The sequence below is a fragment of the Camelus bactrianus genome, chromosome 4, assembly GCF_048773025.1.
Source record: "Camelus bactrianus isolate YW-2024 breed Bactrian camel chromosome 4, ASM4877302v1, whole genome shotgun sequence".
Lineage (NCBI taxonomy): Eukaryota > Metazoa > Chordata > Mammalia > Artiodactyla > Camelidae > Camelus > Camelus bactrianus.
Window position 1 is genome coordinate 60311508 of NC_133542.1, and position 16758 is coordinate 60328265.

General features: G+C 46.6%; 1 protein-coding gene across 7 annotated transcripts in view; it reads left to right on the plus strand.

Annotated features, from left to right (window-relative positions):
* The window catches only part of TMEM268 (transmembrane protein 268), a 33189-nt gene extending 17420 nt beyond the window's left edge, over positions 1-15769 (plus strand). For 5 of the 7 annotated variants that reach the window (XM_045518235.2, XM_074362082.1, XM_045518236.2 and 2 more), the window contains exons 4-9: positions 1565-1675; positions 2682-2831; positions 7642-7752; positions 8781-8861; positions 9872-10057; positions 12782-15769. In XM_045518235.2, coding sequence (XP_045374191.1) covers positions 1565-1675; positions 2682-2831; positions 7642-7752; positions 8781-8861; positions 9872-10057; positions 12782-12961 — 819 coding nt within the window. In that variant the 3' untranslated portion in view covers positions 12962-15769. The remainder of the gene's footprint in view (positions 1-1564; positions 1676-2681; positions 2832-7641; positions 7753-8780; positions 8862-9871; positions 10058-12781) is intronic. The other 2 variants (XM_074362083.1, XM_074362085.1) reach the window with 1 other exon arrangement.
* Positions 15770-16758: the final 989 nt, after the last annotated feature.

Below are 16758 nucleotides of genomic sequence, written 5' to 3' on the forward strand. Positions count from 1 at the left end.
TTCTGCAAAGGGAAGAGTACATGAATTCATTAGATAATAATGCAGTCCCTTCAAGCACAGTGACTGGAGGCACAGGCTTCACAGATTCATAGATCTGGATGCAGATCCAGCTCTGCTCCTCACTGCCTGGGTGACTTTAAGCAGGTGGCTTAACCTCTCTGAGCCACAGTCTCATCATCTGTAAAACAAGGGCAATGTTAATACCTACAACATAGGGGGTTTGTGCAGATTAAGGGGAATAGTGCTCAAGGAACACTTGCACTGGCTCTAGCACATGGTAGATGTTCAATAAATTGTAGCTATTGCTATTAAGTTTCCACTGATGTGGTTCTCTCTTCCCAGAGCCCCCAGCATGATTAGGCCTTCCTCTTCACTGCCCAGGGGAGATAAATTATGGATGGGGAAGATGCACTGCTAATTTTACTGTGAAGATTTGAGAGTTTATTTCTTTAAAACTGAATTGCATTATGATTTAAAACAACATTTTGTCACCACTAAAGGGAAACTTTCCAAGTTGACGGTACTAACCCCGCATAAGCACAACAGCTGGTTTTTCTTCCCACGCTTCCTTCCAGCCTTTGTACAAAAGAACATTTTCCTTAAACAGCTGTCTTCAGATGGGGTTTTCTTAGCTGTTGAACAGTTTACACATTGTTCTATCGTGTTCCTGAATATCATCTTTAATGATCAAATTCTGCGTTCTTAAGCAGTGCATTCTTGTAGGACCTTTACGCCCTATGACATTTTTGTTTTGGCAAGAAGATGCGAGTTTTCAGTTTGAACTGTAGTAATAATTATTGACATTGCAGTTTTGATATCAAGTGTTCAGTATGGAACAGGCATTGGGCCTGTATACTATATGCTTAGATAGACATCTCTAAGTAAGAGAACAGAGGCCCCCAAAGATGTCCAGGTAACATGTATACACCATATTATACATATACTTACTGTATAATACGTATGTAAATATTGTTTATATGGGGGGGTGGGTATAGCTCAGTGGTAGAGTGCGTGCTTAGCATGCACAAGGTCCTGGGTTTAATCCCCAGTACCTCCATTAAAAAGTAAAATTAAAGAATATGGTATATATGTTATCTTGTTTAATATGCACACCACTTCTACAAGGTATACTCTTGTCATCCTCATTTTACAGAGGAGGAAACTGAGGCTCAGAGAAGTGAGTTTCCTTGCTCCAGGTCACATAGCACGTGAGGGGCAGGACCAACGTTTGGACGCAAGGCTGGCCAACTCCAAGGCCTGTACCTTAACCTTTAGGCTATCCTGGTTTTGCTGTGAGGTGACCCCTCTCCTGGATGTCCTCCTGGATCTCGAGCTGTCCCAGCTCCCCAGTGATGCCCGTCCTTCTCTGAGGCCGGAGCTGCACCCTGTGATTGCTGTTCGGTGGTTTGAGCTCCTCATTCTGCCTTCTGGGGCAGCCTGGAAAGTGCCTCATCCCCCTTTCATGTGATAGCCGCGTGAACTGGAAACGCCGTGCTTGCTGGAGGGAAGGAGGCGGGCAGTGGTTCTCCGTGGCTCATGAGTCTCTTTCCCTCGGGTGGCCAAGCAGGTCCCGGCTGACCAGTACAGGAGCCTGGCCGAGAGCGCCCTCTTGGAGCCCCAAGTGAGAAGATACATCATCTACAACTCGCGGCCCATGCGGCTGGCCTTTGCTGTGGTAAGGAGGGAGGAGGCGCTGCTGAATTCGGCGTCCTGTCCTGGAGCTTGTTGCTGCAGGGAATGGGTTTGGGGGCTAGTGGCCTGGCTGCCTGGGAGAGAGTAGTACACATGGACCTGGGTTTGGTGTAAGGGGAGGTTCATGGGGGAGAGTTGTGACCAGGTTCCCACGTAAAAGACGGGAGGCAGGATTTGCTAGGGGCAGAGCTGGGGATTGGGAATCTGCAGACCTACCACTGAGGCTCTGGACTCAGTGTCTGGCTTTGTCAAGAGTTTTCTCCTCTCTGGGACTTAGTTTCCCCATCTGTTCAACAGATTGGTCCACTTCAGCTCTAATCGTGTGTGTGTACACACATAAGTACATATACATATAAACACACACACACACACACACACACATACATACATACATACATATATATGGCCCAGCCAGTATTTGAACCCAAGCCTTCTGGTTTCAGTATCTGTGCTCCTAACCGCTGTATGTATAAATGGTCAAACAGCATTCCTGACTTCCACGTCCTGCTTCTAGGGAGGGGAAGGGATGGCAACTGGCATTTATTAATTTCCTGAGACGTACTAGGCTGTTGTATATGTTATCTCATTAACCCTTATAACCTTATACCCTGTGAAGTAGATACTATTACCCCCATTTTACAGATGAGGAAACTGAGGCGCAGAGAATTGTTGTAACTTGTCCAAAGCCACCTAGCTGTTGAAGGGTCATTGTTGGCTTCTGACTCAAACTGATCTCACTCCCAAGCCCCATGCCCATTTCTGTTTTATTTGAAATCAGAGTAAGCAAGGATTGAGAGTAGCTATTCTAACCCCTTGCCTCTACCTTTGCTTATGAACAAGGAACAAGGGCTCATTCTCACAGACCTCCTTCCACCCCACATCAGTCTCTGGCCCTGAGAGCTCTCTGAACTCAAGGAGGGTGTCCCTTAGAGCAGAGCTGCTTCATTTGAGGACTGGTATTCCGGTGCCCTCTCTCCGTCTTCTTGCAGGTGTTCTATGTGGTGGTGTGGGCCAACATCTACTCCACCAGCCAGATGTTTGCCCTGGGGAACCACTGGGTGGGCGTGCTGCTCGTGACCCTGGCCGCGGTCAGCCTGACCCTGACCCTCGTGCTCATCTTCGAGAGACACCAGAGGAAGGTAAGATGTCCGGGAACCCCAGCCATGCTCCTTCCAGAAAGGCTGTGCAGGCAGGAGAACCCTAAGGCAGTCAGTTCTCTTTTATCTGCTTCAAAGCATTTCTCCAACCATGGAAATTCACGCTGGCCCATGTGCCCAGTGACTAAAAGAAATCAAATCACATGTGTGATTAAATCCTCTCTGTTTTCCCTGTCTAATCCCTGTGGATTGTTTTTTTGGAAGCAAGCCTTGTTTTGAGAGCGTCTGGGAGCGGGGAGGATGGCACCGATAGCCAGTATTCCTATGGCCACTGAACCCTTTCACGTACCTCCTCCTGCTGGATACTTGTGACAGCCCCGTGAGCAAGAGCAAGGAGGGGGTTCCTGAGCCCACCTCACAGCACAGAGTACCAGGGGAGGGGTGGCTGGACTCTGACCTGGTGCTCTGTTGACAACTGTATCTCATCTAACCCCAGTAACCCTAACCTTTGAGGCAGAAGAGTGGGTGCCAGGGAGTTTAGGTAACTTGTCCCAATCCCACTGTGAGTGGCAGAATCGGGGTTCAGAGCCTGACCCCTCTGATTCCCAATCTCAGTCACAAAGGAGGTCGACACCTCCTGACTTACTGTGTGGTTTGCTAATTGTCTTCTGTTTTTCACCATCTGTCTTTTGTTACTGTTGAGCGCTCCATATATGGTAGGTTATCTCTTAAATGTTTATGTACCTTAACTCATTAAGCTCCCAGTGATTGTCTGGGTAGAGTCTTACATTCATTTCACAGTTGAGGAAGCTGAGGCTCTGAGAGGCCCAGGGAGTAGTCCAGGGTCATGCTGCTAGTAAATGGCAGAGCTGGAATTCAAGGCCAGGTGCTCAGATTCCAATTCCATGTTCACAGTCAATACCCAACTATATATTGGTATTCTGTGGCTGCTATAACAGATTACCATAAATGTAGTGGCCTAAAGCAACACAAATGCATTATCGTACAGTTCGGTAGTTTAAAAGCTTGACACGCAGGGCTGCCTCCTTTCTGGAGCCTCTAGGGGAGAATCTGTTTCCTTGTCTTTTCTAGCTCCTGGCGGCCACCTGCATTCCTTGGCTTGTGGCTGCCTCCTTCATCTTCAAAGCCAGCAGTGGTGGGTTGTGTCCTTCTCACATCCTTGATTCTGAGTTGTATACTGGAAAAAAAGAGCACAATCTAAAAGTTTAGATTGCGTTTTTTTTTTCAGAGGGCATTTGTGAGGTCTTAAACCCAGGAGGCAGCGTCTCAGAACTCTCTGAGAGACTGCGCCAAAGAGGCAGAGGAGGAGTCAGCATATGTAGTACGCAAACAAAGACCACATCAAAAGATTACTGTTAGTTAAAGAAAACCAGATATCTCAAGTTAAGGAATTTAGTGCTTTTCTATGTATGGGAAGGTACAGAAGTCTGTGCTCCTTGAAATCATTTCTTTGATGTGCACCTAGGTACCCAGGGCCAGTGTCCTGTTCTCTTCCGTCCTGAGTTCCCTCAGGCGCACTGTTGGGGGTGGTGGCAGAGGCTGAGCTGCCTGCTTGTCTCCATCCTGCGTTCTCCATCAGCTGGTGACTTGACGGCTGCAGCGTCCTTTGTTTACCGAGATGGCAGGCAGTACTTTTCATTCACAGAGTCTTCTGCCTCCCTCTTCCACTTTTAAGGCCCCTTGTGATTACATCGGGCCATTCGGATAGTCTGGGACAGTCTTCCTATTTTAAGGCTAACTAGTCAGCAACATTCATTCCATCTACAACCTTAATTCCTCTGTGCTGTGTAACATAAATTCACAGGTTCCAGGGAGTAGGATTTGGGTATCCTTGGGGGCTCTTATTCTGCCTACCACCCCTCCACTGTCTTTCCAGCTGCTTAGGAAACTCCCTGAGCACCTGGCACCGAGCTGGACTTGGAGATCTTTAGCAAACACTCTGCTCTTTCCTGATTCAGGAGGGGAGGGCTGGATGTTGGGAAATGTGGTCAGGGTTTGGGGTATGAATTCCATTGAGTGCCTGTGCTTGCAGACAAATAGGAACTTTATGGCTTAATCGTTCTGAAAGGATCTTTGTTGGGCTTTGCGATGAGGCTGACAAACTAATGCTGCCCTTGGGCTCTTTTGAAGCTTTCATGACCCTTGTGTTTGGCCTATAAAAAATAAATCGAGCTGGCTGCTTCTGCAGCAGGAAAGTTCTCTTGGGGAGGGGGAAAAGGCAAAGTGTTCTGCTTTATCAGGCGCAAGCAAAATGTCTGGCACCTGCCAGGTGCATCAAGGATGCAGTCCAGGGAATGCCTGCTGTGGCTCCCTGCCTCCTTCCTCCCTTTCTTCCTTACTCAACTGGTATTTATGAAGGCCAAGCAAGTACCAGGTCATGTGCTAGGTGCAGAAGTGAGCAGGACCTGTGTTTTTATTCATAGGTGCAGCACAAAGGCCCCAGGTACATCTTGGCCCTTCTGTGATTGCTGCTCATTCAGGGAGCCCCTCCAGAGTTCTTTTCTTTCTAATAATGACTGCCATGTAATGAGCATTTATCATGCACTGTGTTTGGGACCTGATTTCTTTGCCCAACCACAACCTGACAAGGAGACAGGATACCTCTACCAGTTGCTAGCTCTGCAACCTGGGGTGATTTATTACTTAACCTCTCAGAGCCTTAGTTTTCTCATTTGTAAAATGGGAAGGTAATTGTAGCTCCTTCATAGGATCGTTGGGAGAATTAAATGACTTAATACATGATGTTCTTATAATCCTATCTGGTATTACGTAAATGCTCACTAAGTATTAATTGTTATGATTATTTACTCTTCACCAGTGGGGAAACTGGTGCTCAGAGAAGTTAAGTAACTAGTCTGTGGTCACACAACCTGGCTCAGGTCTTCCTCTGGGCCTCAGCTCAATGACTTCTCTCTCCTCAGATCCCTTATCACTCAGGACCATGCAGATCCCCCTTCCTGACCATTGTCATTTTTACTGTCTGTGTCCTAACTACATCACAGAGCATCCTTGAGAGCCTCAGCATTTTGTACCTTGTTTTCCCCTTATTTGGGGCATTATTAGCCTTTCTCAAGGTCGGAAGAGATATGAAGGCAGGCAAGACCCTGCCCTGTGTTCCCTACAGAGTGAAAAATATCACTAGGATTTAGGATGGGAAATTCCTAAAAACATTTGTTTATAGCTAACATGGTTTAGTGGAAAACATGGTATTTTCAGTTCAATGTCATCGTCATAATGATGTTATTAGGTGCCATATGTTGAGTATTCATTCTTCCAAGTGTCCTACATGGATTAACTCATTTCACCCTTGTTATAGCCATTGCTATTAGGGGATGTTAACTCTAATTTGGAGATGACGGTTTGGAGGCAGAGAGATGCTGAGTCATTTGCTCAAGGTTATACAGATGGTTAGGGATGCAGTCAGGACTTGAACTCCTGGTGATAGGAGTTTCTGAAAGGATAACCACCGTTATTAAAGTTCTAGGCAAAACAAAATGTAATCACCCCTTGATTTTCATAATATAGGCAGACCTTGGAGATACTGTGGGCTTGTTTCCAGACCACCACCATAAAATGAGTATTGCAATCAAACAAGTCACACACATTTTTTGGTTTCCCAGTGCACTTAAAAGTTATGTTTACACTACATTGTAGTCCATTAAAGGCACAATAGCTCTATGTCTGAAAAAGCAATGTACATACCTTAATTTAAAAATAATACTGTTGGGAAAATGGTGTCAATAGAATTGCTTGACTCAGGGCTGCCACAAACCTTTAACTTGTAAAAAAACTGCAGTATCTGTGAAGCATGATAAAGCAAAGTGCAATAAAACAAGGTATGCCTGTAGTGACATGGCTGAAAAATTCAGTGTATTTAAAAACCCATCCAAAAAACACTTTAGGTTTATATGTAAAATGGAGTTTTGGTGGCCAGTCAGAAAACTATAAGTGTTTTTCACATGCATTCATGCCCCGTGGGGCATTTGGGGTTCAAGTAGGCTGAGGGACAGTTCTTCTGGGTGTAGGATTGTCTCTCATGGGACATGGCCTTCAGTGGAAGGCATGCGTTTAGCATCCCTGGTCCTGGTCCCTAAGTGCCAGCGTTGCCCCTTCCATCCCTGTGATAACTGGGATGGGCCATCCCACACTTCCAAAAGCTCCTGACTGGGGTCCTGCCCCTTTTGGGAACCATTGTCCTGGATGAGGCTACCTCTAGTCCTGGTGGGTTTTTTCAGAACTTTGGGTCGTGTCACCCTTCCTCTCCTCCCCTCTCCCCCTGTCTGCTTAGCACCTACTTTTTCAACTAAATCCTTGGCGTCGATTGGTTCTGGTGGGAAAAGAAGGAGATGGATTTCCAGAGCCCCCCTCCCCCCGAGGACCAGGCACTGGGCTAGGCACTTAGAAAGTAGGTGCATTGTTTCCACAAGAGATGCTGTCCAGCTCCCTTCTCCCACGGCGTGTGTTGCACCCGACTGTGTCCCAGGCACTGGGTCCACACATACAATGTCAGTTAATCCCACCACATTCCTAAGGGCTGGGGACTCTATTTTTATTCTACAGCTGAAGAAAACAAAACACAGAGAAGGGACACACTTGTCCAGGGCCACACTGCCAGGAAGTGGCAGAGCTGGACTTCACCCCGGGGCTCTCTGACACTGTTGAATTTACTGTCCCAACAACCCCACAGTCTTACAGGGGAGATAATGGATGTGTCTTGAAGACAAGGATTGTTCTGTGGGGTTCACGGGTGGGGCAATGTGGTTACTGCCTGGGCCCAAGGGCTCCCTGGCAGCGTGGGGGTCAGGCCACAGGGCTGATGTTTGTCTTACAGGCCAACACCAACACGGACTTAAGGCTGGCGGCTGCCAATGGAGCCCTCCTGAGGCACCGGGTGCTGCTGGGGGTGACGGACACAGTGGAAGGCTGCCAGAGTGTGATTCAGGTACTCTGTCTCAGAGTAACCTCTCCTGGGGGCCCACTTTTGGGCTGGGCTCTCCCAGTCTGTGCAGGGTCTCCTGGAGTCTGCTAACGGAGATGGTGTCGGCAGCCCTTCCTTCTTCCCTGGCTCCAGTGTTCCTTTCTGGAGACTCCTCTCTGGATGGTAACCAGCAGCCTGAAACCTCCACGAGGCAGGGCTGGAAGGGAGCTCAAAGACCGACCAAGGCACATTCCTCATTCAACATTCGTTCAGCAAAGGGATGAGGCCTCTTCTGTTTCCATCCCTCAGTGCCCAGACGAGGTCCCCTAGAGAGGCAGGTCAGACCCTGAAGGCCTTGTTCTCCTGGCTTGGTCATTTTCTTGGCCCCAGGGCAGTGGAGAGTTCTTGAGTGACTAGCAGAAGGTCACACAGTGGGTCTGGGACACAGCTGGGCTAGATGAGGTCCGGGTCTCCTGATCCTGGCTGGGCTTTGTTGGGGGGATCAGTAGATCTCCTCAGCACCACGACTGCATTCTCACCTGGTGGGACCCCAGGGCTGGGAGTACAGTTGGGCGCTGGGAGGAAGCCCATTGGGCACATGATCTGTTCACTCCACAAGTATTTACTGGGCACCTACTATGTGCCAGGCACTGTTCTAGGTACTGAGGCTGCAGCAGAGAACAGACATGCCCAGATCCCTGAGTTTTTGGAGCTCACCTGAGAAGTGTAGGGCGTAAAGGGGTCTTGCTTGGCATGAGGAGTGAATTAAATGGCATCACAAGAATACTGGCAGTTCAGGTGTGATGTCATAGGCTGGGGGCTCCCTGAATCTGGGGGTCCTTACAGCCTCATTTATCTCTACCAGCCACACAAAGGAGATCTCGTCATGTAGGGGGCCTCTGGGAGAGGGCAGAATGGTGTGGATGAATCTGGTGGTCCCTGGAAGGACGGGCCTCTGGTGAGGAGGTGGGAGGTGAAGTTGGTCTCAGGGATGGAGAGTTCGGGGTCCAGTGGGCTTTGGCCTCAGTGGTCACGCCTGCTTCTCTCCGCAGCTCTGGTTTGTCTACTTCGACCTGGAGACCTGTGTGCAGTTTTTGTCCGATCACATTCGAGAAATGAAGACAAGCCAAGAGGTAAAATACCTTAAGTGGAAAACAAAACAAAAAAATAAATGGGGAGGCTAAACTTCAGTGTTGGAAAAGTGTCTGAGGAAAAGTTACTTGACAGGAAGAATACCTCTGTGGAGTCATGGTGGTTTTTGCCTGGGGAACTGTGGCTGTTTTTCCCTTCTTAACTAATCACATGTTCCACATTTTCTATAGTGAGCATACATTTTATTTATAATAATAATACGTGATAATTAATTTTACTTATAACAATTAATAATAATAATAAAGATCTTGGCAGAGGAAATTACCAAATATTTAGATGACTTTCACTTGTTCAAAATCTCGAACATTTTGAAGAACAGGGAGACTTTGCTCTGATTCCACAGGCTCTGAGAAGTCACGGAGCCGGTTGTTGATGCCAGGTTTGGAGCTCAGCCCTCCTGTCCTCGCACCCTGTGCTGCTTCCCTGGGATGCATTTCCTGGGCTATAGTTGGTCCTGAAGTCAGGATTGTGGCTTAGCCCTGATCCAGGCCTGTGAGTTCCGGTGTGGCTTTGGGCAAAGCCTTTGAGCTCTAGCTTGCTCATCTGCAACATACAAATAAAGTTTCCCACATCCCAGATTGCTTTTAGATGCAGATGAGAGCATGGGAGAAAAAGTGTTTTCAGAGCAATTAAAGACCAGTGGGAGAGGGTATAGCTCAAATGGTAGAGTGTATGCTTAGCATGCACAAAGTCCTGAGTTCAATCCCCAGCACCTCCATTAAAAAATAATACTAATAAATAAATAAACCTAATTATCTCCCCCACCCTCACCCCCACATGCACAAAAAAACCCAAAAGGATTAAAGACCAGACTTTTGCAGGGAGTTATCTGATCTCTGCAGAGTGGCTCAGCTCTGCATTCTCCTGAGGTCAGCGTCTGCGCCTGTAGATGGTCCATCTGTCCTCGGTGGGTCGGCAGCTCAGGGGCCCTCTGTCTCCTACATGCACCCCACTCAGAACACCACCAGGTCCCTCTGTGTTCCCTTTGCAGTCCTTGCTGAGAAGCCGATTGAGCCAGCTGTGTGTTGTCATGGAGACCGGGGTGAGCCCCGTGGTGGCTGAGGGGCCGGAGAACCTGCTGGAGGAAGCGCCTCTCCTGCCCAGCAGCCCTCATCCCACAGAGAGACCACTCATGCAGACCGAGCTTCGCCAGCTCGTCCCTGAGGCCGAGCCCGAGGTAACAGGCGCCGGGGCCAGTCAGGGCCTCCCTCCGTCACGGGGTGTTTGCATACAGTCCTTGTGGGACCTCAGGTTCTAGATTCCTGAAGACATGGCTTTACTTTAGTGGTAGGGACCATTCACATCTTCTGGCCTACCAATTTTCAATATTTTTTCCCCATCACCCTAGCACTTTAAAAAAATAGCTTAGTGGAATCATTTTCTACTTATTGGGTCTTCCCCCATTTAAAAAACATCTTTGTGTTCTTTTTGGTGGTTCCATTGGCTATGTAGTTGCATGTTGATGGATCATAGCTTACCTAACCGTGAGCATGATGATGAATATTTGGGTCATTTTTTAATCTGTTTATCAATCAATCTATCATGTATCCATCTACCTGCTTAAATTGCAGTTGGATTTTTAAATCTTGTATGCATCTCTGTTGAATTCTATTTCCTTCTGCCCGAGAGTTCTATTGTGTCCTGCCACCTAAGCTATTTGTTGAGTGTGGCCGAGAGCTGGTAGACCAGAAGTCTGGTAATGTGGTTTGCAACCTGTGCTGCCCTCTTCTTACCATGAGCACAGACCTGCTGTCTGGGAGACATGCAGTGAGGGGTGATCTCAGGCAGGTTATGATGCAGGAGAGGACTTGCATTTTCTTTTCTTTTTAGCAGACAGATTTGGGGGGGTTAAAAGTCCAAACCAGCCCAGACTTTTCCTTTTGCATAGATGGGGAGTGGGGGGCCTGCAGATAGGACTCTTAGGAGGGGAAATGGTAAATGTATTAATCTTTCAAAGAGCAGAGAAGATTGATAAGGTCCCATTCTTTCTTGTGCATGCATGTCTGGGTTTATGTGAAATAGCCTATTAACTATGATGGGTCTTTTAAATTATTTTTTCAAATTCATTCACACCAATAGTAATGCAATTTCCTGTCATGAATATCAAGTCTCAGTGTGTGTGCACATGTTTTTAAAGTAGCTGCCCTTACAACGTAGCTAGGAAAAATACAGTCAGTGCCCATATCTCAGCCTGGGCTGGACTGTCATATTTCAGTGGGAACCTCGTGTGTGTGAAAGGCCGAGAAATAGTTATAATGACCTCTTACATTTTTACAGATTTTTATCATGCATAAAATTCTTTAGCATACCCTCGAAGTGTGGACTATTTTCCCTTCTTCTCTGATGGGTGAAAGGAGCTTCCAAGAGGTCAGCTGCCTTGCCCAAGGTGGCAGAACCAGGGAGAATGTGGCAAAGTCTGGGGCAGAAGCCAGCCCTGTGGATTTTCAGTAGGCCAATTTTCTTGTCATAGTTCTTTGCTGTCTTATGTTATCCGTTCTAGAATAAATGGGGTAGAAGACCAATCTGAGTTAGTAAGTGGGAGGCTGTTGGAAGTTTTCAGCGTTTTCTAGCACAAAGGATAACTTCAAGGGAACACTGATCCTACAGAGCTGGGGGGTTTCTGCTTTGCTGAATGATGATAATGTAATGATAACTGATGGCAGTTAGTGAGCACTTGGTACTCACTTTAGTTCCTGTAGTCCTCTCTCCAGCTCAGCCAGATGGATGCCGCGACTTTCCCTCTTTTACTGGTGAAGAAATGGGCTCAGCAAGTTGAAGTGCCTTGCTTGGGGCCTGTCACAGGGTGGCCGAGCTGACCTTCCCACTCGGCCTTTCTGATTTGAAAGCCTTGGTCACTGTCTGTACAGAAATAAACAAGCCTGGGTGTCACCCACACCTTACCTCATTACATTCGGACTACACCCAAGTCCCGTGGAAGACTCCAGTGGTACCCATAAGGAACTGAAAGCATCTTCCCTGGCATCTCAACTGCCCGATAGGTGGATGGAACTTTACAGACCAAATGTGTTTATAAGAGTATGCCTTAAATACAATTTTTAAAATTCATTTTTTAAACTTTTTAACTTTTTCCCATTGCAGTAAAATATACATAATGTAAAATTTACCACCTTAACTATGTTTAAGTGTACAATTCAGTGGCAGTAAGTACATTTACATTGTTGTGCAAATGTCACTACATTCACCTCCAGAATTTTTTCATCTTCTCAAACTGAAACAACTTACCCGTTAAATACAAACTCTTTCCCCTTCCCCAGCCCCTAGAAATCACCAATCTACTTTCTGTCTCTATCAATTTACTGTTCTAGGTGCCTCACACAAGTGAAATCATACACTGTTTGTCTTTTTATGATATACCTAGTTTTTGTAAGCAAGCTTTTAATATAGTAGGAGTGCTTGTCCGAAGAAATCCAGCAGGTACCATGTGTGAATTGAAGAATCCTGCCTTCATACGAGTATTCCTCCAAATCTGCCCTTTTTTGCTGGTGGTGATTTTCCTCCAGTACATTACCTTGCCCTCAAGTACTTTACAGACTCACAGACAGCTGAAACTGGAAAAAGTGTAAGTGTGCGTGTGTGTTTGCAGTTGGCTGATAGAAACCAATGGTAATTTCTAGTGCTTTGAGGCTCCCTAGCTTTTTTGTGCATGTTATTATCACCTGTTGGCAGTTAGGTTACCCACCTTAGAGATGAGGAAATTGAGGCAGCAGGAGCCCCACAGAGTTTGAGAGCTGGAGTTCCAGACCAGGCCAGGCATCTTCCAAGAGCCGGATTCTCCCTAGTGTGCATCACTGCTGGTCCAGGGTGTGAGGACCGCTTGGCCTTCCCCTTATGCATTGGCTACATCTCTGCAGCCCTCATTCTGCCTCCCTGCCTCTTTCAGGAAATGGCCCAGCAGCTGCTGGCAGTGTTTGGCGGCTACTACATCCGACTCCTGGTGACCTCCCAGCTCCCCCAGGCACTGGGGACACGACACACAGACTCTCCAAGGATCCCATGCCCCTGCCAGCTCATAGAAGCCCACATCCTGGGCACAGGGTGCTGCCCATTCCTGACTAGGTGACCTAGGGTTGGAGGTACTGACCTTCCTCCAGGACTGAAGGTGAGAAGTCAGGGTGGCCTCCGGAGCCCACAGTGCCTGATGGCAAGCCCTCGGTGGGGAGAGAAGCATCTGGACCCACTCTGAAGGGCGTCAATCGTGTCAGCAACGGGGATGTGGTGCTCACTCGAGGATCCTGCACAAAAATGGCTGTTGACATCCCATGCTGCCCTCTGGCCTTTCCAGAAGCTGATGTCCCACTTGAAGCTACTTTCTGTGCGGCTGAGAACTGTAGGCGTGGACGTAAGGGCCACACGCCCATCCCTTTCATTGTCTGGAGAGCCCAGGAAATGTGAAGATGAATGGACTGGACCAAATGCATCCAAAGCTTGGTCTCAGGTGATGCTCCCATCCCCACCCCTTTCATGTCAGACGGGGGAAGCTGAGGCTCAGGGAGGACACTGCTCTTCGTGGCATTGCCTTGGGCCCCTTAAGTTATAAAATGCCTCTTCCCAATCTGAAGAAAAGAAGCAAATTCTCAGAACCTTCTCCATTTTTGAGTGTTTCTTCCCCTACATTTTATGAAAAACAATGGCACCTGGTCTGGTCTGCTAGCATGCAGGCCTTCAGGAGACAGAGGAAAGAAAGAAAGAAAGAAAGAAAGAAAGAAAGAAATCAGCACATAAGTGCTAATACGAGTATTTGGAAAAGACTGATCCTGTCTGATTGGAGGACTTATTTTGTGTGCATGCTTTTGGGTGTGGTTTCATACAGCGGACGTGGAACAGCTGTCCCGTTTCCCAACACTAACGTGGCCCTGGAATGAAGCACAGTCTGTCGCTCGTGGGATTCCATGCAGAGCTCAGAGGCTTCCAGGTTCTGTGCTTCTGAACAAGTCTGAAGACCCAATGTTCTTCTCGGCCCAAAGATAAAGCCCTAGCCTGGCATTTAAAGGCTTCCCAGTGCCTAAGACCTGGCCTTCATCTGCAATTTTGACTTCCTCTCCCACAAAAATCTTTCATAAGTTGAAACTCTTTCCTGGACTGACATACGTATTCCTTTGCATCTGTTGGACTCCTATGCATGCTTTAAAAATTTTTGATATAAAATATTATATAAGCTTCAGGTATACAACATAGTGATTCACAATTTTTAAATGTTATACTACATTGATAGTTATTATAAAATATTGGTTGTATTCCCTGTGTTGTACTATATATCTTTGTACCTTATTTATTTTATACATAGTAGTTTGTACCTCTTAATCCCCACCCCTATCTTGCCCCTCCTCCCCATGCATGCTTGGAAACCCAGCTTTACTCTCCTCTCCTTCAAGAAGCCTTTCAACATAGCCAGACCTGCTAGTCTCTGCCTCCTTTAAATTCTTGGTGTAGCTGCTGCCTTTATGGATATTTTATGTTATTGATTCTGTTTTCCTGTGCACATGCCTATTTTTCTAGCTAGGCCATAATCTCCTCAAGGACAAAGATTGCACCTTGTACTTTTGTGCATGACCTGGACCTGCTAAGGAAAAAAAAATGTCCTATGGATTGAATGCTTTGTCATCTCCATAGTAGCTTTTGCAAATTGCTGTCTGTATTCAGTTGAATGATGAGGTTGGCACAGACCGGAGTTCTGGTCCTGAACTGCCACTTGTAGCTGTGTGACTTTTGGCTGGTCCTCAGTTTACACATCTATATAATGGATAGATTGGATGATTCTTAATAGCCCTTCCAGAGCCAAAGTTCTGGGAATTTCCAACCTTTTTTGTTTCATTCTAGCCTTTGGCCTGTCTGTCTGTTACGCCTTTACAGGTTGAAAGGTGCAATGGCCCAACACAGATGAGGTACTCCAGACATGATACCCCTTTGGATGGAACACTGGCCTGTAGCTAGCAGGAGACCTGGATTCTCATCCCAGATCTGCTACTTCCTAACAGTGTGACCTTGTCTAGGGTAACCTCTCTGAATGTCCGTTCACTCCTTCATAAATGAATCTGGACAACATGAAATTATGCAAGTGACTCGTCATGTAGGAGATGAGTCTGACTGGTCGCTTTCTCTGGGCCAGAGAAGAGAAATAGTGTGCATAGCCCAGCCCTTGGAAATGGCTGTTTAAGGCATTTCTCTTCAGCTGACTCTGCGGGCTGCCTTGCTCAGTGAGAATTACTCATGAAGGCGACCACTGTCTTTCTCACCTGCCACAGAGGAAGTGTGGGCTGTGAACGTGACCAGTAGAAGCCCTATATTAACACCTGGGTAAGTGTAACAACAGAGAATGAAATGTGTGTATTTTGACAAAACAGCAGTTTTTCCACTTTAAGGCTTCCTTAAAGAGCCCTTGATGTGTTCTTTCCTGTCTTTTCCTCTCGTTAGAGTGGAAACTCTGGTATCTAGGGCACACAGGTGTGCCCACAAGGTACATTTTGTTGCATTCGAGCCTCAGTTTCTTCTTTTAGAAAATTCTGTGATCTCTGTCCTGCCTGCTTTCCAGGGTTACTGTGACGATCAGACTCCACAAAGAAACAAACGCTCTGTTTTAGGTCCCTGTGTTGACGATAGGCATGGCTTTGGTGAAGATGGTGCCGTGGCATGAAGTGGGGGCGGAGGGCTTGGATTCTAGAATCACAGTGTATTCAAATCCAAGTTCTGTCACCCCAGAGCCACTTCCTTCCCATCCTTGGGTCTCACTTCTCAAGTGTGAAGTGGGGAGAAATGTACCTACCTTGCAGGTGATTTTAAAGATTAAGTGATATGGAAACTATAAAGTGCTTTCAACTGTGAGTTACAAATGAGTAAGAGCTCAATAAATCATTGCTATTATTATTATTAATTATTTTATCTCTCATTATGTCTCGTATGTTGTAGGTGCCTGATGTATGTCTTTGTTGATGACGGAGTTCATTAACAGTTAATGTTTATTCAGTCTGCATCAGACCCCAGTTACTACAGCACCATGGGGCTGTATTTATATGAATAAAGATTCTAGCCAAGTCTCTCTGAAATTCAGTACTGGGAGACAGCCTAGCAGGGAGGTTAAGAACAAGCGGGTTGGTGACTCTGGGCCAGATGCTCAGCCTCTCTCTTCATCCTCTGCCTCCCTCTCCTCATCTAGGAGGCTGTTGGGTAATAGGGGGATGAATCGAGGTGGTGCATGGAAAGCACATGGCCCGGCTGGTGGGGTGGTCCATGGGGCTCCGGCATCCGATGATGGCTTTTCTCCTGCAGCTGCTGCATGCTGTCTTCTACCTGTGTCTACTTGTGCAGGCTTTTACTTGCCTTGTTCAAATCTATACCCTTACTGGTTTCAGTTGGTTGGTTCTGTCAGTGACTAAGGGAGGAAAATCTCCAACTATGATTGTAGATTTTCTGTTTTTTTCTTTTACTTTTGAAAAGTTTGATTTTTAAAAAATTGTGTAGTTTTAAAAATTGAGATGTACTTAACATGTCGTAAAATTCACTGTTTTAAAGGATAAAATTCAGTAGCTTTTAAGGTATTCACAAGAAGGCACAAACATCACTATTCTAGAATATTTTCATCACCTCATTCCCCTAAAAAAGCCCTCTTATCCATTTGCAGTCTTCCTCTTCCCCCATCTCTCCAGCCCCGCTTCCTGCCCTCTCCCCAGCCCCTGACAACCACTAATCTACTTCCTCTCTCTATGGATGTTCCCATTCTGGACATTTCATGTAAATGTAATCGTATGGTTTGTGGCCATTTAGGTATCGCTTTTTTCACATAACATAATGTCTTCAGGATTCATCCATGTTGTAGCATCTATCAGTACTTTATTCCTTTTTAATGGCTGAATAGTATTCCAT